This window comes from Thunnus thynnus, chromosome 4 (genome assembly GCF_963924715.1).
Source record: "Thunnus thynnus chromosome 4, fThuThy2.1, whole genome shotgun sequence".
NCBI classification, from domain to species: Eukaryota; Metazoa; Chordata; class Actinopteri; order Scombriformes; family Scombridae; genus Thunnus; species Thunnus thynnus.
This window is the reverse complement of record NC_089520.1, coordinates 4,121,325-4,148,536: the sequence shown is the minus strand read 5'-3', so window position 1 is coordinate 4,148,536 and position 27,212 is coordinate 4,121,325. Positions and strand designations below refer to the sequence as shown.

Below are 27,212 nucleotides of genomic sequence, written 5' to 3'. Positions count from 1 at the left end.
GATAAGGCAAAGAATTGCAAAATGAAGTATACAGTAGCTCTTTAAAAACCACCCGTTTTTATCAGTCACTTTTGTTGGATTAACCTGTGTCACATCTTTCAAATCATTCATGTTTCAGTTTGAACACATTTCTTATTTCATGACAGATTTACTCCAGTGACAAAATATAAGTGGAATCAGAACACAATTCAAAGCTATTGTGTACTGTCCAGCAGGCGGTACTTACCTTCGTTTAGATCAGCAGGACACCAACAATATGGCTCCAGGAAATATCTGACTTTATATTTGGCATATTCATGTCAGTAGTATATGTGTGTGTGTGTGTGTGTGTGTGTGTGTGTGTGTTTGTGTGTGTGTGTGTGTTTGTGTTTGTGTGTGTGTGTGTGTGTGTGTGGGTGGGTGTGAGTGTGTGTCCAAACATAGGGGACAAAGTTTTATAATTGAGTTGTAAGGGGCAACATGAAAACTTGAATTCATTAATTCAGAAATACCAATTTAACCAACAATTTAAGTAATATGTCAACACACAACAAGAACATTTACAAATGAAGTACTTTCATATCTCTGTGGTAAAGTGTGTTTTTTATCGAGGATACTTTGGGAGCTGACTTGTTTGAACTTTAGGTGGTGAAGTATCCCAGAATGAAATTCACACCAACCAGCAGCGATGGCGTGGATTTTGAGCCAAGCTAAAAGCTGTTATAATTTTTGTCCTAGGGTTGCTATTATGTCACTTTATTAAATTTTGATATTTATTCAGGCAAGAATATAACAATTTAGATTTCCAAAATGTGGTATGTTGATCCAGATAATTTGAAAATTTACTGTGACATTTTTGGAGATAACCAGCTGGTCAATATCTGTTGTCATCCTAGTGAGAACAGTCTGATCTCTGCTGACCTTTGGTAAATTTAACGTTGGGTCTGATGCCTCAGTTTTGATATATGATATGATTTCTTTTGGAAGATACATTTTGGTCTCAATGATAACATTTTTTAATTGTAGCTGCCACATTAGTTTGATTGAGGGTAAAGTTAATCACTGCCTCTATGGACTTATATGTACATATATCACCACATTTCAATACAAATCCAAAATAAATTTATAAATAAATAAACATAGAGTCTGTGTGGTCTATATGACATTTCATTTTATTTTTCTAATATCGCAGTTTGGATCTTTTATAAACATCATAGATTAGGTAACATGATTTGACTACATCTCACTGTCAATTTGATTATCCTTTCCTCAGAAAAAGTGTTTTAGTGGACCTTTGAGTTTAAATGATTATATCACAGTACAGTAAGGTACAGTTGTATTTAAGTGTAATCTCCAGAGCCAAGCTGACTGAGGGGTGACGGCAAGAATGCTGCTGTTTCAATTGCAAATGATCTCACTGCGTCCTCCCATTCTGTTGAACTTGTCAGTTGACTTTGCCAAATGTAACTCTCATGCAGCTGTGTGCATTTACGCATGAGGCACAGCAGCGTTACGTTGTTGATTATTTAAATCTCCGACAGGATCGGTCAGGATCCAATGTTAATTAATGTTCTGTGTTCTCCTACACATGCAATAGGTCAGCTGTTACACACAGTCCAGGTTCATACTGTTTGGAATAAAGCAGCCGTCCTCCTGATAAATCCTGAGCTCATAATGTCGAGCAGCACAGAGGAAACTATTCAGCAATGTTCAGCTTCTGAAATGTGTTTTTAGACAGACAAGCGAGAAACAAGTTATTTCCTGTTTCTTTTTTATTTCTATTCTGACTGTCGATTTGATGAGGAAAACAGGTTTGGGGAAAGGAGAAAACAGGAAATAACGGGAGGTGGATTACATTCTTTTAATTCACATGAAAGACGGAAAACAAAATAATGCATTTCTTTATCATGTTATCAAAAGAGTTGAACACAGCTTTGGACCAGGAGGCAGCAATGCCCTTCCCGTGCCTAGTCTGCCGGAAAATAGAGAACATCAGTTGAGTAGGTGGTCCTTCAATGTGGCCCAGGACACACTGCATTTACACTGCTAAATGAATGTGGCCACATGCAGCCCAGACCACCTCTGAATGTGGTCTGAGTGATTGGATCTCAATGCATCCTCAATGCGTCTGTGGTGCGTTCACAACTGTACTTAGAGCTGTCCACTTGTGATTGAATCACCTGAGACGGATGTTAATGCCAGGTGAATGCCAAAATCGAAACAAGGTCGGAGTTGGGGCGTCAAGTCAGTTCAACGCGCCTCATAATGCTTTTAGTGTCAAACCTTAGATTCAGGAGGAACAATGTGGGTTCCGTCCGGGCTGTGGAACAGTGGACCAATTCATCACCCTTGCAAGGATAGTTGAGGGGTCTTTGGAGTTTGCATATCCAGTCTACTTGTGCTTTGTGGACTTGGAGAAGGCTTATGACCGTGTCCCTCGGGGCACCTTGTGGGTGGTGCTATGGGAGTATGGGGTATCAGGGCTATTGCTGCAAGCCATTTGGTCCTTATATAACTGCAGTGAGAGCTATGTCTGCATTCTCTGCAGTAAGTAAGACTCATTTTCAGTGGGTTTTGTACTCTGCCAGTGTTGTCCCTTGTCACCAATTCCGTTTGTGATTTTCATGGACACAATCTTGAGGCACAGCAGGGGCAAGTTGAGTGTCCTGTTTGGGGACCTCAGGATTGCATCTCTGCTTTTTGCAGATGATGTGATTCTGTTGGCTTTAACACACCATGACCTCCAACAGGCACTGGGATGGTTTGCAGCCAAATGTGAAGTGGTCGGGATGAGAGTCAGCACCTCCAAATGCTGCTCCCTCTGGGTTGGGAGTGAGTTGGCCCCAAGTGAAGGAGTTCATTTATCTCAGGGTCTTGTTCACAAGTGAGGGTAAGATGGAGTGCGAGGTTGACAGGTGGATTGGTGCAACATCAGCAGTAATGGAGGAATTGTACCTGACCATTGTGGTGAAGAAAGAGCTGAGCCAGAAGGCAAAACTCTCAATTTACCAGTCGGTCTATGTCCCAACCCTTACCTTTGGTCACAAGCTTTGGGTAGTGACTGAAAGAATGAGATCACACAGACATAAGTGGCTGAAATGAGTTTCCTTTGGAGGGTGTCTGCCTTAGAGATGGGGTGAGAAGCTTGGAGTAGAGCCACTGCTCCTTCACATCAAAAGGAGCCAGCCGAGGTGGTTTGGGCACCTGGTTGGAATGGCTCCTGGACTCCTTCCTCTGGAGGTGTTCCAGGAATGTCTGACTGGTAGAGACCCCAGGGAAGAACCCTGGAGGAATTACATATCTCTTCTGGCCTGGGCATACTGTGGGATACCCCAGGAGGAAGGATGTCTGGGTTTCTTTGCCCAGTCTGATGCCACTGCAACCCAGTCCCAGATAAGCGGATGGATGGCTGGATTTACAAAAATGTATAACAGCTGTGTGTCTGGCTGAACTTTAGACTCTCACACTCAAGAGTGTGATGGAAAGAAGTGCACAGGCTAAGTTGTATGGACTGAGGAGTGTGCTAAGGAAATCTTGTAGATAACTAAAGGTTTACCTTGAGAGACTCATTTATAGTCTATGAATGGTTGCTTATGGTTTGCTGACTTTACACAATAGATGCCTTCTCAGGTACTTCCTGAAAGTATTGTCTCGTATGCCATATATGATTGGACTAATGAATCGTGGCAGGATCTGTACTATAATGTAGATAGCAAAGAGGGAGTCTGCATAATTCTTAGGGAACCATCGCTGCAGAGCATCTTTCAACAGAGCTGTTGCATATGAAGACATACACAGCAGGAGCTGAAACCCATGGAGGAGGATAGTGTTCCTGGCTTTCTTTGCATCTTTGTTAGCTGTCTTTGCAGTGAACAGGATCTTAAAGTAAGTGTAAAAGATGGTGATCCAGACTATAACTAGAAATGTTATATATGTGATGTCCCTCTTCTTAACAAGGAGAGGATGTGGAAAGGCATTTTTTCTGAGGCAGAAGACTCGAGAATGAAAGAAGTCCAGCGGCTCTGTGGCTAAGGTGATGAAGAGATCAGGAATACCAGAGATAATGCTTGTCGTCCAGATTAAACCAATCAGCATTAACGTTCTCTTGACGGTACAGATTTGTGTGTGGCGAAGAGGAAGACAGATGGCGATATAGCACTCCACTGCCATGCAGGCCAGGTTCAGAGGAGTGTTTTCAGTGGTGAAAATAAGAAACAGGACGTAGATGCAGCAGACGGAGACATTTATTTTGTAGAGGGTGTAGCTGATGATGAACAGGATAACGGTCAAGGTCACTACGATCATGTCGTTGACCACCAGGTGAATAAAAAGGATATACCGGGGATTCATGTAGAAGATCTAGATGTTGGGAAAGAAAAGTAAAGGCAAAGGGAGAAAAGCTTTGAAAACATTTGCAAATTCTGGGAGTCTGAGGATAGAGTTTTGAGCTTGAAAAAGGGATTTCATATACTCAAGAGTTAAATGAGAGACCTCTCAGTATCTGCTAGTTGTCATTTTCATTCGTCAGCTACCTCCCTTAGCTATCTGCTGAATATCTTACTTTAATTTCAATGAGATTTTCATGTAAATACTTATTAATGGTGCAGCAAACTTTTTTCCTTCAGCTAAGCTCCTAGCCTGGTATCAGGCCTCTGAGTCACCGCCCACATCTCTGATTTATGCAGTGGCTCATACAGATCTGGTGTTGTGCTTATTGATGGCTGTTTTTGCTGGATTGATACACAGTCAACCAATCAGAACTTTGTAGGTGGGATTAAGAATGGAGACCTCATCTTCCTGCTACCTGTTACTGACCTCACTTGCCACAATAATGTCATAAGCATGGATGAGATTGATGCAGCTGTATGGTTACCCGACTTGCAGAATTCTAAAATTCTTAAAATGTTTTCCATTGTTATGAAAAGTGTTAAGTTGACTTCTCCTAACAATCTCTTCCCCTTGCTTCTTTCCCATGGAAAATGACATCTGCAGGATGGGTGCGTCACTTGCTCCCGATCGGCTAGACTAAACAAAAAAATCTACTCTCCAGCTCCCCAACAAGAAGTCATGATGTCATGCTTAATGAAAAAGGTGAAAGTTCATTCATTCATTTATGTTCACATTAGGATTCTAGAACGAACTAAACCCAAACAAAACCCCAAAATCTAAACTCAAAGCTAACCCAAACTCCCGTTTTAAGAACCCCCCTTTGTAAGCCAGTGGGTGACTTAAAAGAACACAATTCCACAATCATCTGATAATTTCTTTGGTAAAATCATTATTAGTGGTTACATGTCATCAATGTAAATTCATTTTTAGTGTTTACACGTCATTAAAGGAATACCTGACCTCCTGTTTGATTACTGTATTGATTTCTGATATATTTCTTAAGTAAATGTATCATTAGTGGTTGCATGTCAATAATGAATGTTGTACCTGGTTTTTGCAAAAGGTGTGAATGAGGCTGGCATTGATGTAGTTGATGGAGATCCCGAGAACCACAACAATTACATTCTTGGTCACAGCTTTAGTGAAGGAGTCTCGATACTGTAAAACAACTGACACATTGGCAGCTGACACGTTCATCTCTTGAAAGCTAAAGTTTAAAAAAAGAAAGAAAAAATGGATATTATTCAGTTTCATGTAAATATTTACAGCAAATACAGTATATACTCCAATAAATAACCTTATCGGCCTGAATATTTATTTATTTCAGAATTTAATTAGAGGATGAACCCCTTGAGATGCACCATCTTCTTTTTGAAGGGGTCCTCAGGCACAAAACATAAAAATGACAACATTTAAACAAAACAAACTACATTAACAATAATAACGATAATAAATTAAACAATACAATAGCACAAAAACAATCAACACAGTAAAATCAATATGGACATACACATAAGGGCTCTCCCACCATCCCAAACCCCACCTGCTACATCTGTTACACGAGTCATCTGTACAAAGAATGAACAAGAAATAAAATAAATGAATAGATCAAATAATATTATGTCAAAGTACAGAGTCTACTTATAAACTAAGATAAGGGTACATACAATCAAAAACAAGAAGGAGTAAATTTAAGGTAAACAAGCAAAGAAGTCTTGAGGTCATGGAAAGAAGTAATCGATCAGAGTGAGTTAGGCAAATTACTCCAATCTTTTGATCCAATTTTAGATATATTGTCAAATTTAAAGTAAAGTGCAATTCACTCACAATGGTGCATGAGAGAGAGAATGAGAGGACAATCTCACAATCAATATGTATTGTAATAAATGATCACAAATTATAAATATCACATTGAGCAGGTTAAGCAACTTTAAAAATAATAATTATGTTACATATGAACACTAATGAAACAGAAACATATTTGAATAGTTAGGGCCAGCCGTTAAATAAATCAGAAACATAATAACATTTTAGATTTTGCTATTTAAACTGATTGGTAATTTTGCATGAGTGCTTCATAATCTAATATCAGAAGCTTAGAGAATCGGCTTACATAGAGGTTGATCCTCCCTAGTTTGTCTAAAAGTGACTTAAATGTTTTAGGGATAATCCTGCATAAAGCCACTCAGTAACAACAACAGGATAAAGAAGTACTCATCTCAACCAGAAGATGAGAGCATCAACTTCAAAAGTAAAACTCAATATATTACTCTTGTTATTGAACTGAATGCATTTAAAATTAAACGATTAAAGTGTAATAATGAAGGAACAACAAAGGGTGCCCTCATGTGATAATCTTCAGTGTAGTTTCACAGTCTGTATCCTTTCCAGACCTTTATAAAACTGTCAAGATAAGGCTAAGAATTGCAAAATGAAGTATACAGTAGCTCTTTAAAAACCACCCGTTTTTATCAGTCACTTTTGTTGGATTAACCTGTGTCACATCTTTCAAAACATTCATGTTTCAATTTGAAACAAATTTCTTATTTCATGACAGATTTACTCCAGTGACAAAATATAAGTGGAGTCAGAACACAATTCAAAGCTATTATGTACTGTCCAGCAGGCGGTACTTACCTTTGTTTAGATCAGCAGGACACCAACAATATGGCCCCAGGAAATATCTGACTTTATATGTGGCATGTTCACACGTCAGTAGTATATGTGTGTGTTTGTGTGTGTGTGTGTGTGTGTCCAAACAAAGGGGACATAGTTTTATAATTGAGTTGTAAAGGGCAACATAAGAACTTGAATTCATTCATTCATAAATACCAAATTAGCCAACAATTTAAGTAATATTTCAACACACAACAAGAACATTTACAAATGAAGTACTTTCATAGCTCTGTGGTGAAGTGTGTTGTTTCTCGAGGATACTTTGGGAGCTGACTTGTGTAAACTTTGGGTGGTGAAGTATGCCAGAATGAAATTCACACCAACCAGTGGTGTGAATTGGTGTGGATTTTGAGCCTAGCTAAAAGCTGTTATAATTTTTGTCCTAGGGTTGCTATTATGCTACTTTATTAAGTTTTGATATTTATTCAGGCAATAATATAACAATTTAGATTTCCAAAATGTAGTATGTTGATCCAGATAATTTGATGCCTCAGTTTTGATATATGATATAATTCTTTTTGGAAGATACATTTTGGTCTTAATGATGACATTTTTTAATTGTAGCTGCCACATTAGTATGACTGAGGGTAAAGTTAATCACTGCCTCTATGGACTTATATGTACATATATCACCACATTTCAATAAAAATCCAAAATAAATTATATAAATAAATTAAAAAGCATAGAGGCAGTGTAGTCTATATTACATTTCATTTTATTTTTCTAATATAACAGATTGGATTTTTAATAAACATTGCAGATTGGGTAACATAATTTGACTACATATCACGGTCAATTAGATTATTTTTTCTTCAGAAAAGTGTTTTAGTGGACCTTTGATTTGGAATGATTATATCACAGTACAGTAAGGTACAGTCGTATTTAAGTGTAATCTCCAGAGCCAAGCTGACTGAGGGGTGACGGCAAGAATGCTGCTGTTTCAATTGCAAGTGATCTCAGTGCGTCCTCCCATTCTGTTGAACTTGTCAGTTGAACTTACCAAATGTAACTCTCATGCAGCTGTGTGCACAGAGCCCAGACCACCTCTGAATGTGATTGGATCTCAATGCATCCTCAATGCATCTTGGGTGCGTTCACACCTGTACTTAGAGCTGTCCACTTGTGATTGGATCACCCGAGACGGATGTTAATGCCAGGTGTAAACAGGGCCTATGTTAAGAAAAAGTAAAGATGTTAGTGTACTTCAGATATTTTAGCCAAAACAAGAGTCAGATGCACCAACTGCCAAAGCTTGAGCCACATCATGTAACGTTGTGTGTGTGTGTGTGTGTGTGTGTGTGTGTGTGTGTGTGTGTGTGTGCCAACATTTTATTCTAGCGACTGGGTTGTTTTGGTTTAAAAGGTTCGGAAGCAGTTTGCTGTTGCTTGTTGACTGTCCTTCATATGAGCTAGAGTCATTGAAAAAAAGCGCTCTGACAGGAAACACTCTACCATTTTGTATTTCTTCACAATTTGAAGAAATAAAAAGAAAGATAAAAGCTTGTGATTAAATGTTAAGTAATGTAACGGTTATAGTTAAAAAAATGAATAACAAATGAGAAAAAACAATCCAGCATCTTTGCTGCTGAGTCCTGACTGACAGAAAAAAACATGGTGCAGGCAGGAAAGATATTCCAATTGAAATACATTAGTTTGAAAGTCGTTCTGAGTGTCACGAAAAAATTCGTGTCAATGTACACAAATCTATAGATTAAATTTCGTGACTATTTCATGAACTGCGGTGATTCTTGGTTGCGTCCATAGCAACCACCATAGCAACTTGGCGAGAACTGAAAAAATCTTCATAATAACTAACAAACTAAACATCATATACATTCACTGAATGAAGATTATGAAAACACTTTGCACATTTCTCACTAGAAATGTTATCAAAACACATTTTAATGCCAAAACTATCTTAAAGTATTGCACTTTTCACTGATAATAAAAGGAATGGCGTGACGTGGATGCAGATCTACGTAAGGGTTGTCCCTGCAGTGATCCAGCTTTTCAATAGATGACCATTGATCAACCGTATGAATAGATGCCTTCTGAACCTACTAGCAGGTGTAGCAGGCCCCTTCTAACCCATATCTATGAGTGATAACCACTGATAATGCCCATTCAATCAAATGATAACATTCGAAGTGGGTGTTGAGAAAGGCCCATTGTTCAACAGAGTAAAGACAAGGAAATCAAAGAGTAAGTATTAGGACCTATCTCCATGTAAAGCTTTTGGAAGTTTCCTTGTTATAGTCGGCGAATTAATGCTTATTGTGGGCCAGTTTTACACAACAGATACCTTTTCAGGTATTTTCTGAAGGTCTTGTCTCGTATGCCATAGATAATTGGACTAATGGATCGAGGAAGGATCTGCACTATAATATAACACGCGAACAGGGAGTCTGGATAGTTCTTTGGAAACCACTGCTGCAGAGCATGTTTTAACATGGGTTCTGCATATGTTGCCATACACAACAGCACCTGAAAACCATGGAGGAGGATAGTATTTCTAGCTTTTTTAGCATCTTTGCTGGCTGTTCTTGCAGTGAACAGGATCTTGAAGTAAGTATAAAAGATAACAAACCAAACTATAACCAGGTACATAATGTAGGTAACATCCCTCTTCTTGATAATGTGGGGATTTCGAAAGGCAGTTTCCCTGAGACAGAATACTCGAGAATGAAAGAAGTCCAGCTGCTCCGTCGCTAAGGTTATGAAGAGATCAGGAAGAACAGACAACATGCTTGTAATCCAGATTAGACCAATCAGCATTGACGTTCTCTTGACAGTACAGATCTGCACATGGTGAAGGGGGAGGCAGATGGCGATGTAGCACTCCACCGCCATGCAGGCCAAGTTCAGAGGAGTGTTTTCAGTGGTGAAAAGAGCAAGCAGGATGAAGACGCAGCAGACGGAGACATTTATTTTGTAGAGGGTGTAGCTGATGATGAACAGGATGACGGTCAGTGTCACTTGGATCATGTCGTTGATCACCAGGTGAAAAAACAGGATGTACCGAGGATTCATGTAGAAGATCTGATGGGTGGGAAGAAAAGAACATGGGAGGGAAGTAAATGTTTGTTCTACATTAATCGACCCTCACAGAATAATTACTGTAGAACAGCATTATACAGACATGTGACAAATTAAAGGTAAAACCAACATAAAGTCTCTTAGTAAGGTGTTAAGCCACCACGCGCCACTAGAACAGCTTCAATGCACCTTAGCAAAAGATATTCCTTCATTTGGTGTTTTGATGATGGTGGTGGAGAGCACTGTCTAACACCTCATTCCAAAATCTCCCACAGATGTTTGGTGGTGTCTTTCCCATTGATCTAAATGCAGATGTCACTTCAGTCACCTTGATATTTTCCTTTTGCCATCTTGATACAAAATCAGAACCAACTTGTCCTACTCAGCATTTCTTTTACACGCCACAGAGTATGATTGGATGTTAATTGCTTAATTGTACCATGCAGTGCAACTGTGTGGAAGCATCTGCGTTCTTTATGTTTCTCTACTCATTTGTTCCCGCTTTTCCTTTAGTTTTTCTCCGTCTGTATATAAATAGCAATATTTTGAATCACTCCTGCTCATGTTCTCATTAGCAAATATTGACTTGGTTGGTTACATCAACATCATCTTTGTGCCAGTTCTTACAATTGCTGTCAAATCATTGTCAAGTATAGATAGTTTCATATTTGACATAGATGAGGGTTGGGCAAAATGACAATATGTATCGAGAGGCAATAAAAATTTGAAGAGATTTTAATACTGTCTCTACTGTGTCAGGATTTTTTGCATCAATGTAATGAAAAAAAAACATGTTTCCATCATTTTGTTTAAATCTATGAATAAGATTTTCAATTAAATTTGCAGAAAGTCAACTATATGAAGTTATATATTGTTTTTATTTAAATTAAATATACCATAGTGCACAATTAACAATATTGCACAACATAACTACAGCTTGACAGATACTAGATTTTTTAGACATATACCTATATTAATATCAGATTTTAAATAATAATGACCAAGATATGTGGAGACATTTAAAAACCTACTTCTTCACTTCGACACTGTTTCATAAGAGTACATGTGATAAGCTAATATCAGCTGATACAATTTATCATTCAGGCTCTAACATTAACATGGATCCAGGATTGCACAAATAATTTAAATACTGAAAAGCTGTTGTTGTCTCTGTTGAACATAACTCACCACAGTAAATGCAACAGAATTAATAAATCAATCAATGCAACACTGTAGACTATATAATACTAAATCAGTATTTAGTCAATAGAGTTACAACACCCATGTTGCTGATTTGCTTTAACATTCTGTACACTGCAGGCTGATCTTAACATTTTCCTGTTCAGTTTGTTTAAATTCATCCTCAAATGTAATGTTTCTGTGTTACTGAAGAGTAACACATAGGGCTGCTGATAACTGCAATAATTTATCTTCATTTCTCTGTGGTTGTAGAGACAGACCTTGAATGTGTGACGCCACAGATTCTAGAGCTACTGCTTATTTATATATTAATTTCTGATATATTTCTTAAGTAAATGTATCATTAGTGGTTGCATGTCAATAATGAATGTTGTACCTGGTTTTTGCGAAAGGTTTGAATGAGGCTTGCATTGATGTAGTTGATGGAGATCCCGAGAACCACAACAATAACATTCTTGGTCACAGCTTTGGTGAAGGAGTCTCGATACTCTATAACCACAGTCACATTAGGAGATGACTCATTCATCTCTTGAAGGTCTAACAAAGGAGAAAACATGATAGTAAATATCGACAATACAGGGCATTATCTCATACTGGGGTCAATAAAATAAGTCCCTGTCTTATGTTATTGACTCCAGTATGAGACAATGCCCTGTTTTGTAACAATGACACATCATACAATGTTAATAGAAAAGTTGGATGTCTTCAATTAAATAATTAAGTATTGTACAATAAAAAAGTGAATTGTTAAAATATATACTTGTTCATCATTATTACGTTCTACTAAAGCTTCATTTCTCATTGAAGACTGAGATATACACTATCCATGGATCATAACAATTTACACAGTTCTTTTTAAAAATAATCTAAAGTCTGTATTCATAATAAAAAATATTCTTATTCAAAACCTCCCTCAGTTATTTTTTTTACAATGTACCCAATCATCTGAAACAACTATAGGCACTGTTGGACATTTCTGTAAAAAACTGTGAACATTTATTCCTTTAAAGGCCAACAGTAAAAAAGAAGTGCTCACCCCAGGCTCAGGATCAGGACATACACGTGAAAGATAAAAATCAACGAATTGTTGAATGGAAGTGAATGCATTTAAAATCAAGCAATTAGCATGCAGGATCACAAAGAGCTTAATTTAATAATTTAAAATTCTAGTATATATCTACTTTTGAAAAGAAGCATTTGTAGCATTTGTATATTGACATCAATCATGTTTGTAAGATTAGTGTCATGTTTTGTCGAATTGTTTAGAAGTTTTTGACCAAACTTATATCTTCTTATGGGTTCATCCAAATCATGTTTAGCAAGAATTCAAAGTTTAAAATGTCCTGCAACAGAAAAAGAATCACATTAAACATTTACCGAGAAAACACACAAGTGAAAAATACACAAACAGGCCTGCATGAGCATATATTATACATTGTTTTCACTGCATTTTGTATTGTGACACTGACAACATGCAACCAACCAACCTGGTTCCAACATGTTTATAAATGGTGTATGTATGAGTTGTGTCACAATACAGGACCTTTATATGTGGTTTGGTTCTGGAGTGCAGCTGTGTGTGGGCCTAGGTGGGCCACCCAATCAGAGGGCTTCCTTTTTAGCTGGATCATCCAGTTAATAGCAGTCAATGAGTATTGTTTCAATTATCTGAGTACATGACCAATAAAATAAAGCAATTCTTGCTTCTTGTTAACCATGATGATGTTGATAGGTCAGAGTTTTTGAGTGGCAGCACATTTTGCAAATGCCAGATTGTGAGCAGCGAGCAGCTCCCCCTCTTTCACTCCATGTACAGAGGAACAATCAATCAATCACTCAATCAATCAATTTTTATTTATATAGCGCCAAATCACAACAAAAAGTCATCTCAGGGCACATTTAACATAGAGCAGGTCTAGACCTTACTCTTTAATTTACAGAGACCCAACAATTCCCCCATGAGCAAGCACTTGGCGACAGCAGAAAGGAAAAACTCCCCTTTAACGGGAAGAAACCTCAAGCAGAACCTGACTCTTGGTGGGTGGCCATCTGCTTTGACCAGTTGGGTTGAAAGAGAGAAAGAAAGAGGGGGGAGGGAGAGGGGGAGGGGGAGGAGGGGGTAGGACAGAATAACAACAAGCATAACAATAACAGCAGCAATAGCAAAAGCTGGGGAAGGACGCCAACAGGACTGTGAAGGACAGCGAAGGCTCGGCCTGCAACCCAGGGTTTCCTGTGAGATGAGAAAGCACAAAAAACTCTGAGGAGGAAGCCAAATTAGTGACATGCATTATTGGTACATGAATGTGAAGGAGGAGATAGGAGCTCAGTGCATATGGGAAGTCCCCCAGCAGTCTAGGCCTATAGCAGCATAACTAAAGGCTGATCCAAGGCGAGCCCGGCCGGCCCTAACTATAAGCTTTACCAAAAAGGAAAGTTTTAAGCCTACTCTTAAACATAGAGAGGATGTCTGCCCCCGGACAGAATCTGGAAGATGGTTCCACAAGAGAGGAGCCTCCCATTCTACTTTTAAAAACTGTAGGAACCACCAGTAAGCTGCATTCTGGGAGCGCAGCGTTTTAGTGGGATAATACGATACCATGAGCTCTTCAAGATATGATGGTGCCTGACCATTAAGGGCTTTGTAAGTTAGGAGAAGGATTTTAAATTCTATTCTAGATTTTACAGGAACAGAAGCCTGTTGTCCGCTAGCTAGCTGCTATTAATGTAGGTTAAGATAAAAACTATGGTGAAACAAAACAGTCACAAAAAGATGTCGTGAGGAGCAGGAGGAAGAGAATTCAGCTCAAGTTCAGCCATCATTCTCAACCCAGACACCTCTTCCTGCACCAGTTTCTCCTCAACAAGTACCAAGTAGTAACGACACGTACGTGGCTGCTAATTCGGCAGCAACACGCTGTACTGTTGAAAGACTCTTTTCAACTGTCAGTCTATTCATACGCTGCACTGTTGCGTCTATCAGCTATGTGTGTGTGTGTGTGTGTGTGTGTGTGTGTGTGTGAATATGCGGCCGCCATGCCAGGCTATGTGATGCTGTTAATGTTTGTCTTGGTGCCTGTAACATTACCTCTGATGATGTATGAAGCTTGTATGATTAAACTGTGGTGCATTCAGGTAAGTATAGTTGTAATGGCCTATTTTGGTTAACATCAGAACCTATTAAATATGATTGGTTTTGGACAGGTTAGGCCCAACTACACTGTGATTTCTGCCTACGCTATTGGTTTCAGATACCTTTTCAGGTATTTTCGGAAGGTCTTGTCTCGTATGCCATAGATAATTGGACTAATGGATCGAGGAAGGATCTGCACTATAATATAACAAGCGAACAGGGAGTCTGGATAGTTCTTTGGAAACCACTGCTGCAGAGCATGTTTTAACATGGGTGCTGCATATGTTGCCATACACAACAGCACCTGAAAACCATGGAGGAGGATAGTATTTCTAGCTTTTTTAGCATCTTTGCTGGCTGTTCTTGCAGTGAACAGGATCTTGAGGTAAGTATAAACGATAACAAACCAAACTATAACCAGGTACATAATGTAGGTAACATCCCTCTTCTTGATAATGTGGGGATTTCGAAAGGCAGTTTCCCTGAGACAGAATACTCGAGAATGAAAGAAGTCCAGCTGCTCCGTCGCTAAGGTTATGAAGAGATCAGGAAGAACAGACAACATGCTTGTAATCCAGATTAGACCAATCAGCATTGACGTTCTCTTGACAGTACAGATCTGCACGTGGTGAAGGGGGAGGCAGATGGCGATGTAGCACTCCATCGCCATGCAGGCCAGGTTCAGAGGAGTGTTTTCAGTGGTGAAAAGAGCAAGCAGGATGAAGACGCAGCAGACGGAGACATTTATTTTGTAGAGGGTGTAGCTGATGACAAACAGGATGACGGTCAGTGTCACTTGGATCATGTCGTTGATCACCAGGTGAAAAAACAGGATGTACCGAGGATTCATGTAGAAGATCTGATGGGTGGGAAGAAAAGAACATGGGAGGGAAGTAAATGTTTGTTCTACATTAATCGACCCTCACAGAATAATTACTGTAGAACAGCATTATACAGACATGTGACAAATTAAAGGTAAAACCAACATAAAGTCTCTTAGTAAGGTGTTGAGCCACCACGCGTCACCAGAACAGCTTCAATGCACCTTAGCAAAAGATATTCCTTCATTTGGTGTTTTGATGATGGTGGTGGAGAGCACTGTCTAACACCTCATTCCAAAATCTCCCACAGATGTTTGGTGGTGTCTTTCCCATTGATCTAAATGCAGATGTCACTTCAGTCACCTCGATATTTTCCTTTTGCCATCTTGATACAAAATCAGAACCAACTTGTCCTACTCAGCATTTCTTTTACACGCCACAGAGTATGATTGGATGTTAATTGCTTAATTGTACCATGCAGTGCAACTGTGTGGAAGCATCTGCGTTCTTTATGTTTCTCTACTCATTTGTTCCCGCTTTTCCTTTAGTTTGTCTCCGTCTGTATATAAATAGCAATATTTTGAATCACTCCTGCTCATGTTCTCATTAGCAAATATTGACTTGGTTGGTTACATCAACATCATCTTTGTGCCAGTTCTTACAATTGCTGTCAAATCATTGTCAAGTATAGATAGTTTCATATTTGACATAGATGAGGGTTGGGCAAAATGACAATATGTATCGAGAGGCAATAAAAATTTGAAGAGATTTTAATACTGTCTCTACTGTGTCAGGATTTTTTGCATCAATGTAATGAAAAAAAAACATGTTTCCATCATTTTGTTTAAATCTATGAATAAGATTTTCAATTAAATTTGCAGAAAGTCAACTATATGAAGTTATATATTGTTTTTATTTAAATTAAATATACCATAGTGCACAATTAACAATATTGCACAACATAACTACAGCTTGACAGATACTAGATTTTTTAGACATATACCTATATTAATATCAGATTTTAAATAATAATGACCAAGATATGTGGAGACATTTAAAAACCTACTTCTTCACTTCGACACTGTTTCATAAGAGTACATGTGATAAGCTAATATCAGCTGATACAATTTATCATCCAGGCTCTAACATTAACATGGATCCAGGATTGCACAAATAATTTAAATACTGAAAAGCTGTTGTTGTCTCTGTTGAACATAACTCACCACAGTAAATGCAACAGAATTAATAAATCAATCAATGCAACACTGTAGACTATATAATACTAAATCAGTATTTAGTCAATAGAGTTACAACACCCATGTTGCTGATTTGCTTTAACATTCTGTACACTGCAGGCTGATCTTAACATTTTCCTGTTCAGTTTGTTTAAATTCATCCTCAAATGTAATGTTTCTGTGTTACTGAAGAGTAACACATAGGGCTGCTGATAACTGCAATAATTTATCTTCATTTCTCTGTGGTTGTAGAGACAGACCTTGAATGTGTGACGCCACAGATTCTAGAGCTACTGCTTATTTATATATTGATTTCTGATATATTTCTTAAGTAAATGTATCATTAGTGGTTGCATGTCAATAATGAATGTTGTACCTGGTTTTTGCGAAAGGTTTGAATGAGGCTTGCATTGATGTAGTTGATGGAGATCCCGAGAACCACAACAATAACATTCTTGGTCACAGCTTTGGTGAAGGAGTCTCGATACTCTATAACCACAGTCACATTAGGAGATGACTCATTCATCTCTTGAAGGTCTAACAAAGGAGAAAACATGATAGTAAATATCGACAATACAGGGCATTATCTCATACTGGGGTCAATAAAATAAGTCCCTGTCTTATGTTATTGACTCCAGTATGAGACAATGCCCTGTTTTGTAACAATGACACATCATACAATGTTAATAGAAAAGTTGGATGTCTTCAATTAAATAATTAAGTATTGTACAATAAAAAAGTGAATTGTTAAAATATATACTTGTTCATCATTATTACGTTCTACTAAAGCTTCATTTCACATTGAAGACTGAGATATACACTATCCATGGATCATAACAATTTACACAGTTCTTTTTAAAAATAATCTAAAGTCTGTATTCATAATAAAAAATATTCTTATTCAAAACCTCCCTCAGTTATTTTTTTTACAATGTACCCAATCATCTGAAACAACTATAGGCACTGTTGGACACTTCTGTTAAAAACTGTGAACATTTATTCCTTTAAAGGCCAACAGTAAAAAAGAAGTGCTCACCCCAGGCTCAGGATCAGGACATACACGTGAAAGATAAAAATCAACGAATTGTTGAATGGAAATGAATACATTTAAAATCAAGCAATTAGCATGCAGGATCACAAAGAGCTTAATTTAATAATTTAAAATTCTAGTATATATCTACTTTTGAAAAGAAGCATTTGTAGCATTTGTATATTGACATCAATCATGTTTGTAAGATTAATGTCATGTTTTGTCAAATTGTTTAGAAGTTTTTGACCAAACTTATATCTTCTTATGGGTTCATCCAAATCATGTTTAGCAAGAATTCAAAGTTTAAAATGTCCTGCAACAGAAAAAGAATCACATTAAACATTTACCGAGAAAACACACAAGTGAAAAATACACAAACAGGCCTGCATGAGCATATATTATACATTGTTTTCACTGCATTTTGTATTGTGACACTGACAACATGCAACCAACCAACCTGGTTCCAACATGTTTATAGATGGTGTATGTATGAGTTGTGTCACAATACAGGACCTTTATATGTGGTTTGGTTCTGGAGTGCAGCTGTGTGTGGGCCTAGGTGGGCCACCCAATCAGAGGGCTTCCTTTTTAGCTGGATCATCCAGTTAATAGCAGTCAATGAGTATTGTTTCAATTATCTGAGTACATGACCAATAAAATAAAGCAATTCTTGCTTCTTGTTAACCATGATGATGTTGATAGGTCAGAGTTTTTGAGTGGCAGCACATTTTGCAAATGCCAGATTGTGAGCAGCGAGCAGCTCCCCCTCTTTCACTCCATGTACAGAGGAACAATCAATCAATCACTCAATCAATCAATTTTTATTTATATAGCGCCAAATCACAACAAAAAGTCATCTCAGGGCACTTTTAACATAGAGCAGGTCTAGACCTTACTCTTTAATTTACAGAGACCCAACAATTCCCCCATGAGCAAGCACTTGGCGACAGCAGAAAGGAAAAACTCCCCTTTAACGGGAAGAAACCTCAAGCAGAACCTGACTCTTGGTGGGTGGCCATCTGCTTTGATCAGTTGGGTTGAGAGAGAGAAAGAAAGAGGGGGGGGGGGGGGGGGGGGGGTAGGACAGAATAACGACAATCACAACAATAACAGCAGCAATAGCAAAAGCTGGGGAAGGACGCCAACAGGACTGCGAAGGACCGCGAAGGCTCGGCCTGCAACCCAGGGTTTCCTGTGAGATGAGAAAGCACAAAAAACTCTGAGGAAGAAGCCAAATTAGTGACATGCATTATTGGTACATGAATGTGGAGGAGGAGAGAGGAGCTCAGTGCATATGGGAAGTCCCCCAGCAGTCTAGGCCTATAGCAGCATAACGAAGGGCTGATACAAGGCGAGCCCAGCCGGCCCTAACTATAAGCTTTACCAAAAAGGAAAGTTTTAAGCCTACTCTTAAACATAGAGAGGATGTCTGCCCCTGGACCAAATCTGGAAGATGGTTCCACAGGAGAGGAGCCTCCCATTCTACTTTTAAAAACTGTAGGAACCACCAATAAGCTGCATTCTGGGAGCGCAGCGTTTTAGTGGGATAATACGATACCATGAGCTCTTCAAGATATGATGGTGCCTGACCATTAAGGGCTTTGTAAGTTAGGAGAAGGATTTTACATTCTATTCTAGATTTTACAGGAACAGAAGCCTGTTGTCCGCTAGCTAGCTGCTATTAATGTAGGTTAAGATAAAAACTATGGTGAAACAAAACAGTCACAAAAAGATGTCGTGAGGAGCAGGAGGAAGAGAATTCAGCTCAAGTTCAGCCATCATTCTCAACCCAGACACCTCCTCCTGCACTAGTTTCTCCTCAACAAGTACCAAGTAGTAACGACACGTACGTGGCTGCTAATTCGGCAGCAACACGCTGTACTGTTGAAAGACTCTTTTCAACTGTCAGTCTATTCATACGCTGCACTGTTGCGTCTATCAGCTATGTGTGTGTGTGTGTGTGTGTGTGTGTGTGAACATGCGGCCACCATGCCAGGCTATGTGATGCTGTTAATGTTTGTCTTGGTGCCTGTAACATTACCTCTGATGATGTATGAAGCTTGTATGATTAAACTGTGGTGCATTCAGGTAAGTATAGTTGTAATGGCCTATTTTGGTTAACATCAGAACCTATTAAGTATGATTGGTTTTGGACAGGCCCAACTACACTGTGATTTCTGCCTACGCTATTGGTTTGATTGGCAGTCATTCAGGGTTTCGGGGGTGTGCGAATGCATATTTGATTTTGCATGTATACATATGGTGTGTAGTGTAACCACAACACCCCGACTCTCCCAAGGTCTCATCTGTCAATCCGTGACATTTAACCCCTGATGGTCAATGGCTGATGGGAAATGCAAGGCCATGAAAAAACAGAAACATTGAACAAGTAACAATGTTGTTCAGTAACCATTGCAAGCTATCCAGATCTCTGACTAAAAACAAAGCACACTTAACACTACACACTTTAAACATCTACTTTTACTTTATCATATGTAGCAGTAGGCTTTGGCCCAGAGGGCTTTGGCGTTCCCATTTTACAGTACATTTGAAGATCTTTGTGAAAAAATAATATCTTGAACATCTCAATGCGACTGCCTCAACCAAAGGTAAAAAAAAATGCTAAGTCGGGTTTGATAGATGGCACAAATATATTCATGAAAGTTGAACTTAACACACATGCCTTATGTTGATTCATTTTGCACATGTAAATCAAACCTTGTGATGATGCAAATGAACAGGATTGTGCATGAAATGTTTCTGTCACAAGTGCTGATGTGACCTGATGCACATATTAAACCATAAACACCCATTGCACCTTTGTCTGGGCAATTTAAAAAAAATCTATCTATAGTTTTTGTATTATGATCATTGTGACTTTATTTAGTGTAGTCCTGATATTAGCTTATTACATATATAATATATTGGCATAGATTGTATGTTAGGCAATAAGTAAAATGACATTGAAGCACAGAAATGCCAAAGATGTGTCTGAGGTTATTTAAAATGTATTTTTGTGTCACCATTACATAGTATGTCAACCAGTCAACACTGACAGGTTTGTTTTTAACTGTAAAATGTTCAGTTCAGTGTTTGTCTTAGTCAATGTTCTATAATCATCAAATTTAAAGGACCCTCACTGGAAATACCACAATACTGGCATCATGACTATCCTTTTTTGATAACTTGGGCGTTTTTATTTCTGTATTCATCAGTATTGTATACATTTTTTAAAATTCTGAATTACTGATATTGGAATTGGCCTCATAAATCCAGCATCAGTCGAGCTCCAGTACAAACAGAACTACGCTGTAACAGATCGCATCCAAACAAAATATGACTTTCAATTTTAAATTAGATTCTTATTTATTTATCTGTGATTTTGTGACTTACTTTTGTGCTATGACATGATCTTTTCTTTTTCAGTTTTTTAGTGGTCAAATGTTTAATAGGTTAAATTGTGCAATTTAGTATCTTCACCCAAATTATAATGACTGGGCCTTGTAATGCTAGAGGGAAACAGAGATTATGCCTCAGAACTTAGCTCTGTCTGATAAAATATTTTGTTATGACATCACTCAGTTCCTGGGTCTTTTTTCTGTTAAAAGTTAAAAATTGTGACTTCTTCCCTTCCTACTGTATTGCACTTGCTGGAGTAAACTTACTGTAAGCAGGTCTTTGTTGCACTTTCCACAAAAAAGGCTTTTGGGACCTTCTGACATTTTCAATAATCCTTAGTGTATTCAGGAAGTGAGTCATGCTGCAGGACACAGAACGAGCAACCATATCATCAACCTTCATTAGGCCCTAACGGTAAAGGTCACACACCCACTGGGGTAGGTTGTTATGTATTATCCAGCATGCAGCACGCACACACACACACACACAGACAGCATCAAAGGGATTTATTAGATATGTCTTCTGAGAGAGTTTCTCTTCATTGTCATTAAAAGAATCTGTTATTAGCAGGAGAGTCTACCACTATTAACGGTGACATTTAAGATCTAAATAGCAGTGTTTTAGTAAATTAAAAACAAGTTGCAGCATACTCAACAGGGAACAGGTGATTAAGTTCACTGACCTTAACGAGGTTTTTTGAAAACAAATATAAAAATCTCTATAGAGGTGCTATTTGGACATAACAACTGGTAATCCTCAAAGAGGATTGCTTAGTTCCCATGCTGTCGTCACCCTCCCTGTTTGCTCTTTAATAAACTTTTATTATCTAACCTATTAAAACAAACTTTTCTTTTGAACAATCTAAAGTTTTCTTGCTGATGATTAAAATCTCTACCATGAAGTTGTTGCATCACTTCAAACTCTTAAAACAGCAATAAAAGATGTGTCTTTCAAACATTTACAGCAACTTTAATTCTCTGCTTTCATCTTTATTACAGTAAAACAGACTCACAATGAATTCCTATATTATTTAAACCTATCTATTATTTAGAGCTGTTACAATTAGTTGATTATTGAATTAATCGATTAATAGAAAATTAATTGTTTAATCTTTTTCAGCAAAAATGACAAAACAAGTTTTATTAATCTTTTGTGATAGTAAACTGAATATTTTGGGGTTTTGGATGAAAAAGTCATTTAAATTTGGCAACATGGACTCTGGGAAATTGTGGTGGCCATTTTTCACTATTTTGTGTCCATTTGAAGTTCATATTTAAACATCTCATTGAGAAACTAATTTGAGATGCGCAGATCCAACCTTTTCTTTCCCAATACCGATTTCGACTCTAACCATTACTTTAACTCAGCGTATAGTACAGATCTGGTACTTGCACTCTCTTTTTCCCAAATTTAAAATCTTTATACCACACAGTTTGGTACTCATTGGAATTATTTTTTTGTAAGGTAGCATTAAGATGGAGTTTGTGGGTAGTCAGATCCCATCATGACTGAATGAACATAACTGAACACTGAATCTTTACAATGACTTTGACAAAGACAGTAGATTAGATTTGACATATAGAATCAGTGCAACCCTAAAACTAATCTGCAGATGAATCATTAAAAATCTAATCAACTTTAGTACAACTATTGTCATACCCGGACATGTTGTTTTTTTTTGAAGGAAGAAACTTCTGGAACAAACATGTCTTGCATCACAGTCTATTGAGAAAATGTGTTTAAGGTCATTGTTGGTAATGACGCTCTTGGTTTGAAAGCAGTAAGTGATCCCCATGGAGCTGCTCTTTAAACACAGCAAATTGCAATCCACAAGGAATTAGCTTTGTTCCTGTGATAGAGTTTCACTCACTTGCATGACTGCTTACCCTTTCAAAAACAAAACTTTCTGACTGCTGAACCACTGAAAATAAACTTTAGTCATCGGGGTACTTGTTGCCCTTCAAATGTAACTTGAGTTGTGAAGAAATACTTGACATCATAGGTCTTACAAAGAACAATTTAGTGAAAATGTTTCCTCACAATTGATCACCCACTAACTCCTGTTTTTAACTATTTTTGCACTCAGTTTATAAAATCTTGAAAACACCTCTCTGTGGTAGAGCTTGTCACTGACATAAGTAGTCTATGTAAATTATTTTTTTAAACCAACGGTGTGTTTTGTCCTCTCGTATTTATCATTTCTTGTCTGCTGACTTTATAAATTAAGTATATCTCAACCCAACTAGTCAAAGCAGATGGCCGCCCACCCAAAGCCAGGTTCTGCTTGAGGTTTCTTCCTGTTAAAGGGGAGTTTTTCCTCATCACTGTCGCCAAGTGTTTGCTCATGGGGGAATTGTTGGGTCTTTCTCTGTAAATTAAAGAGTATGGTCTAGACCTGCTCTATGTGAAAAGTGCCCTGAGATGACTTTTGTTGTGATTTGGCGCTATATAAATAAAATTGAACTGAATTGAATATAGTATATAGATGTATATAGTGTTGATGGAATACAGTGTAAGATGAGACCCTACTGTAAGACTTCATTATGCAAATACCCCACAAATAGTATAAACTCAGCTCACTGTTTTTAATCAGCGCCCTCCACCGTCTAAACCCAGTATCGACTATCTTACTAAAACTGTTTCCTCATGTTGAAATGACTACTTCTCCAGTAAAAAGACACCAAACTGAGTTTTTATTTTAGGTCTTTTTAAGTAGGAAATTGTTTTAAACCATTTAAACCCAATATTATATTATTATGACTGCACTTTGTAGGGACTTCATTGATGATATATTCATGACTCTCCTGTGACTGTGTATCAGTGACTCACAGGGACAGACAGGACCGCCAAGTCACGAGTTTCTGTCTCAACTTCTTCCTTTCCTGTAGCAACAGATTCTTTTGGAAAACTAAATCTCTCTTTTTGATATGGGATCAATCATCAATAGATCTATCACACTATTGTAGTGTCCACAAGGATGTGCAGTGGTCTGACTTTTTCTCTCCTGTTACCAAATTTGACATTTGAGGGTTTATGTTGTTACAGATTCCTGTTCCGATACAAGTTTTTCAAAACCACAAAATTTTATGATGACCTTGATGACAAAACTATTAATTGTGGATCAGTCACGTCTGGCCAATACTGAAATCCATTCAACAAGGTCAATAGCGGCCTGATACTGACCCAGTGGATTGAATCGCTGCATCAGTACAAAATAGTGAAAATGGGCCCTCTGTGGCTGACACATTCAGACGTCGACTATGAACAACAACATCCACTATACGAGTCTGACCGGGGACCTTTTGTTGCACACCATTCCTCATCTCTCTCCTCCTTTCAATTCCATTGTCAAAATATAAAAAAAAAGTTTTAAAAAATCTTCAAAAATAGTGAAAATGTGCAAGAGCCTGGGAGGGTTCACGGAAAAGAAAATAACTAATTTGTGCTCTTGATTTAATGATTTATGCTTTCAATATAACCGAATTCACCCTTATGCCATTCTCTCATCCTGTGTACATCCTCACTATCGATCATTAGGATTTAATTAGGTTTTAGGCTATTTTGATCTTGGACTGAGATATGTAGATATACTTCAGGTTTTAGCTTGTAAGCACAACACTGTCATCGCTGAAATCCCTTTAATGTATTCTGCGACAGTGGTTCTCAAACTTTTTGGTGTCAAGGACCCCCCAATTGATACACATCAGGCCATGGACCCATATCTGATAAGATGTAGTCTTAGAGATCCCCTTCTGATAAGATTTAGTTACTGTATTCCATAACTGTCTGTACTGTCGACTGGCAGATTAACAGTGAAGAACAAAACCTATGAACAGAATAGTTATTCTTATACATTCTCTCATTGGGCTAACTTCTAGTCATTGAAATAATAGTGAAATTAAAATATTCCCCATTTTTCTTGGGATCCCCTGGAAGCACCTCAAGGACCCCTGTTTGAGAACCACCATTCTATGGGATAATGCACTTCTTAGCTGTAAAACAACAACAACAACAACAACAAAAACAAACCAAGAATTATTAAACTGAGAGCACAAATTATTAATTTGAGAGAAAAAATGAGTTTTTTTTTTAACAGAGTATCCAACTGAAGTTCAGTGAGGGAGAAACTCAACTGCTTCCTTTTATGAACTAATCAACCATTTTCATGTCTACAAAATGACACAAGGCCTTAAAAATATGGAATTCTGAAATAGAAATGAAACCCAAGATGTAAAACACTTCCCAAAAACAACACATCACTCAGAAGTGAAAAGTTCACTCTTTTATTGCCTTCTGTGCTGTAATACAGGGATTCATCAGAAAAATACAAAAAGGTAAAGCTATTAGAAAATATACAAAAACATACAGGTATCCAAATATAAAGGGGTATAAATTTCCTGTGGTCTTTTTTTTTATACAAAACTACAAGAGTGAGACAATCTACCACACTGTAGTTGAGCTGGTCATATTAATTTACATACTGTAAAAGTACTGGACTGTAAATCCTGTAAAGCTTCTCAGGGATGATTATATAACTGACAGACAGAGAGATTTCATTATTTAAATTGAATATTAAAAGGTCAGGTTATTTTTCCTCTTCTTAACGCTTGTTGACAATCACGTGTTAAGTGTTAAGCTGGGATTGTCATGAATAACTGCCAAAAAATGCAAAGTGTACATGTTAAGTTCACTGAAAGACAAAATGTAGAAAGTGCAGAGTGAAAGAACAAATTGTATTTACGAAAATCATTTTTATTCATAGTAAAATACTGTCTACTGATTCCTATAATGTCATCACATTTTCTCTACCAACAACAGACCACAGCTTCAGTAAATAGTGATACTTTAAACTTCCTAACTTCCCTTTTTAAAAAAAAAAAAAAAAAATCTAAACCAGTTTCAACTCACCATTGAAAAGCCACTTCAGCCTGTGATCAAAGCTCATTTCTATGGGCATTAAAGTAATGATTCTGTACCAAAAATGACCCAAACCAATTTAATATTGGGAGTGGTAATAACACTTCATTTTTCTTACTCCTGTTCTTCCCTCTCCAGCTTGTTTATTTGCTATTCTACTGTTGGTAAAAAAAAACTACTATAAATACATCATATTTAACAAACCGTACAAAACAGATCAAGTATAAATAGGGCACTAAGAGAAACAGACGAATGATGTGTAACTATGTGTGATGAAAACTGCTACTCATATTTTCACTGAATAATGTTTTGTGCTTTTATCTACTATCTACAGTACATTGATTACATCTAGTTTACAAATATAGCCAACATGCCTACAATCCTCTTTGTGCGTTTGACTGCACAGATGAAGTGCTATAACATATGTTACTGTACATGGAGGTCAATAACAAATGTTACACAATCTCTTGAATGTATCCTTAATTCTGTTCATGAATGAACACATGTACACATACTGTAGGTATGCACAAATACTGTCCATGAAGTTCAGTTTTACAAAAGCATCTGTATTGTTATTCATCCTGTTAACATCAGTTTGGCACACTGATAGGAGGGAGAGTGGATGTGGTGTTGTTGTTTTTAAGACAAAAAGTTTACTAATGATGTAATTTACAACTATAACAGAAGTATAATTCTATATCACAAGCTGTCAGATAATTCTCTATGAGAGTGAAGAGCAACAGACCTACTGAAGGCTACAAAGGCTTTATGAAAAGACACTTTGGTTTGTCCATTGACTGGTAGGGTTTCTGATTTTGCCTTTTTTAAAGATCTTGCCAGGATGTGCCCTCCTCTTCCTTATTCTGTTATTCTTCCCGTGTGACGTCCTGTTCACTCACTGTAACGACCTGGATTACTTCCTGGAGAGAAGCTGGTTCTCCAGCTGCTCCAGACGAGCTGTCATTCCAGACAGTGGTCAGGTGATTAAGGAATAATACAGATTTACAGGTGTTTACTGTAATTCTGCACATAAATACAAGCATACAAACATTCACAAAATAGGACATCTATATATATAAGATGTTTTCCAGTAATCTAATAATCATTGATCAAAGAAAAAGTCTGACCTTATTCTGTATTTTCCTTATTGGTATATACACAACCCATGAAAAGACCATCTCTCATTACTTTCTAAGCCCCAAGCCCATTGGTTCCTACTGAAGACACACATCTTTAAAAATGAGTCACAAATATACAGGTTCATTTTTAAAAAAAAAAAAAAAGCTCAGTAAGGTACTAAAACAGCTGGGAACAGTAATTTTTTACAAATTATACTAAAACAGGAGGAAATAGTGCATTTGTGAGGGACTATTTAAAGCAGTAGATGAATCCACATT

The 27,212-nt window shown here is 37.6% G+C and overlaps 4 protein-coding genes across 7 annotated transcripts in view; all 4 read right to left on the bottom strand.

Moving 5' to 3' along the window:
* Nucleotides 1-79: 79 nt before the first annotated feature.
* LOC137180925 (odorant receptor 131-2-like) lies at nucleotides 80-6,117 on the bottom strand. Its single transcript, XM_067586234.1, has 2 exons — nucleotides 5,416-6,117; nucleotides 80-4,338 (listed from the first exon to the last, which is right to left on the bottom strand). The coding sequence occupies exons 1-2, from the start codon at nucleotides 5,620-5,622 to the stop codon at nucleotides 3,571-3,573; spliced, it is 975 nt and encodes a 324-aa protein (XP_067442335.1). The 5' UTR covers nucleotides 5,623-6,117; the 3' UTR covers nucleotides 80-3,570.
* Nucleotides 6,118-7,532: 1,415 nt separating this feature from the next.
* Nucleotides 7,533-12,033, bottom strand: LOC137180934 (odorant receptor 131-2-like). The gene is made up of 2 exons (XM_067586244.1): nucleotides 11,657-12,033; nucleotides 7,533-10,083 (listed from the first exon to the last, which is right to left on the bottom strand). Exons 1-2 carry the CDS (start codon nucleotides 11,834-11,836, stop codon nucleotides 9,316-9,318), a joined length of 948 nt encoding a protein of 315 aa, XP_067442345.1. The 5' UTR covers nucleotides 11,837-12,033; the 3' UTR covers nucleotides 7,533-9,315.
* A 1,456-nt stretch (nucleotides 12,034-13,489) lies between these two features.
* Nucleotides 13,490-17,555, bottom strand: LOC137180935 (odorant receptor 131-2-like). Its single transcript, XM_067586245.1, has 2 exons — nucleotides 16,846-17,555; nucleotides 13,490-15,272 (listed from the first exon to the last, which is right to left on the bottom strand). Exons 1-2 carry the CDS (start codon nucleotides 17,023-17,025, stop codon nucleotides 14,514-14,516), a joined length of 939 nt encoding a protein of 312 aa, XP_067442346.1. The 5' UTR covers nucleotides 17,026-17,555; the 3' UTR covers nucleotides 13,490-14,513.
* Nucleotides 17,556-25,165: 7,610 nt separating this feature from the next.
* Nucleotides 25,166-27,212, bottom strand: part of matn4 (matrilin 4) — a 35,138-nt gene continuing 33,091 nt past the window's right edge. For all 4 annotated transcript variants that reach the window (XM_067586228.1, XM_067586225.1, XM_067586227.1 and 1 more), the window contains one exon: nucleotides 25,166-26,789. In XM_067586228.1, the coding sequence (XP_067442329.1) occupies nucleotides 26,729-26,789 (61 nt within the window). In that variant the 3' untranslated portion in view covers nucleotides 25,166-26,728. The remainder of the gene's footprint in view (nucleotides 26,790-27,212) is intronic.

Coding starts and splice junctions, on each gene's coding strand:
- LOC137180925 (XM_067586234.1), bottom strand. CDS start 5,622: ATGAAACTGAATAATATCCATTTTTTCTTTCTTTTTTTAAACTTTAGC. Junction 4,339..5,415: donor ACACCTTTTGCAAAAACCAG/GTACAACATTCA, acceptor CCCAACATCTAG/ATCTTCTACATGAATCCCCG.
- LOC137180934 (XM_067586244.1), bottom strand. CDS start 11,836: ATGTTTTCTCCTTTGTTAGACCTTCAAGAGATGAATGAGTCATCTCCT. Junction 10,084..11,656: donor AAACCTTTCGCAAAAACCAG/GTACAACATTCA, acceptor CCCACCCATCAG/ATCTTCTACATGAATCCTCG.
- LOC137180935 (XM_067586245.1), bottom strand. CDS start 17,025: ATGTTTTCTCCTTTGTTAGACCTTCAAGAGATGAATGAGTCATCTCCT. Junction 15,273..16,845: donor AAACCTTTCGCAAAAACCAG/GTACAACATTCA, acceptor CCCACCCATCAG/ATCTTCTACATGAATCCTCG.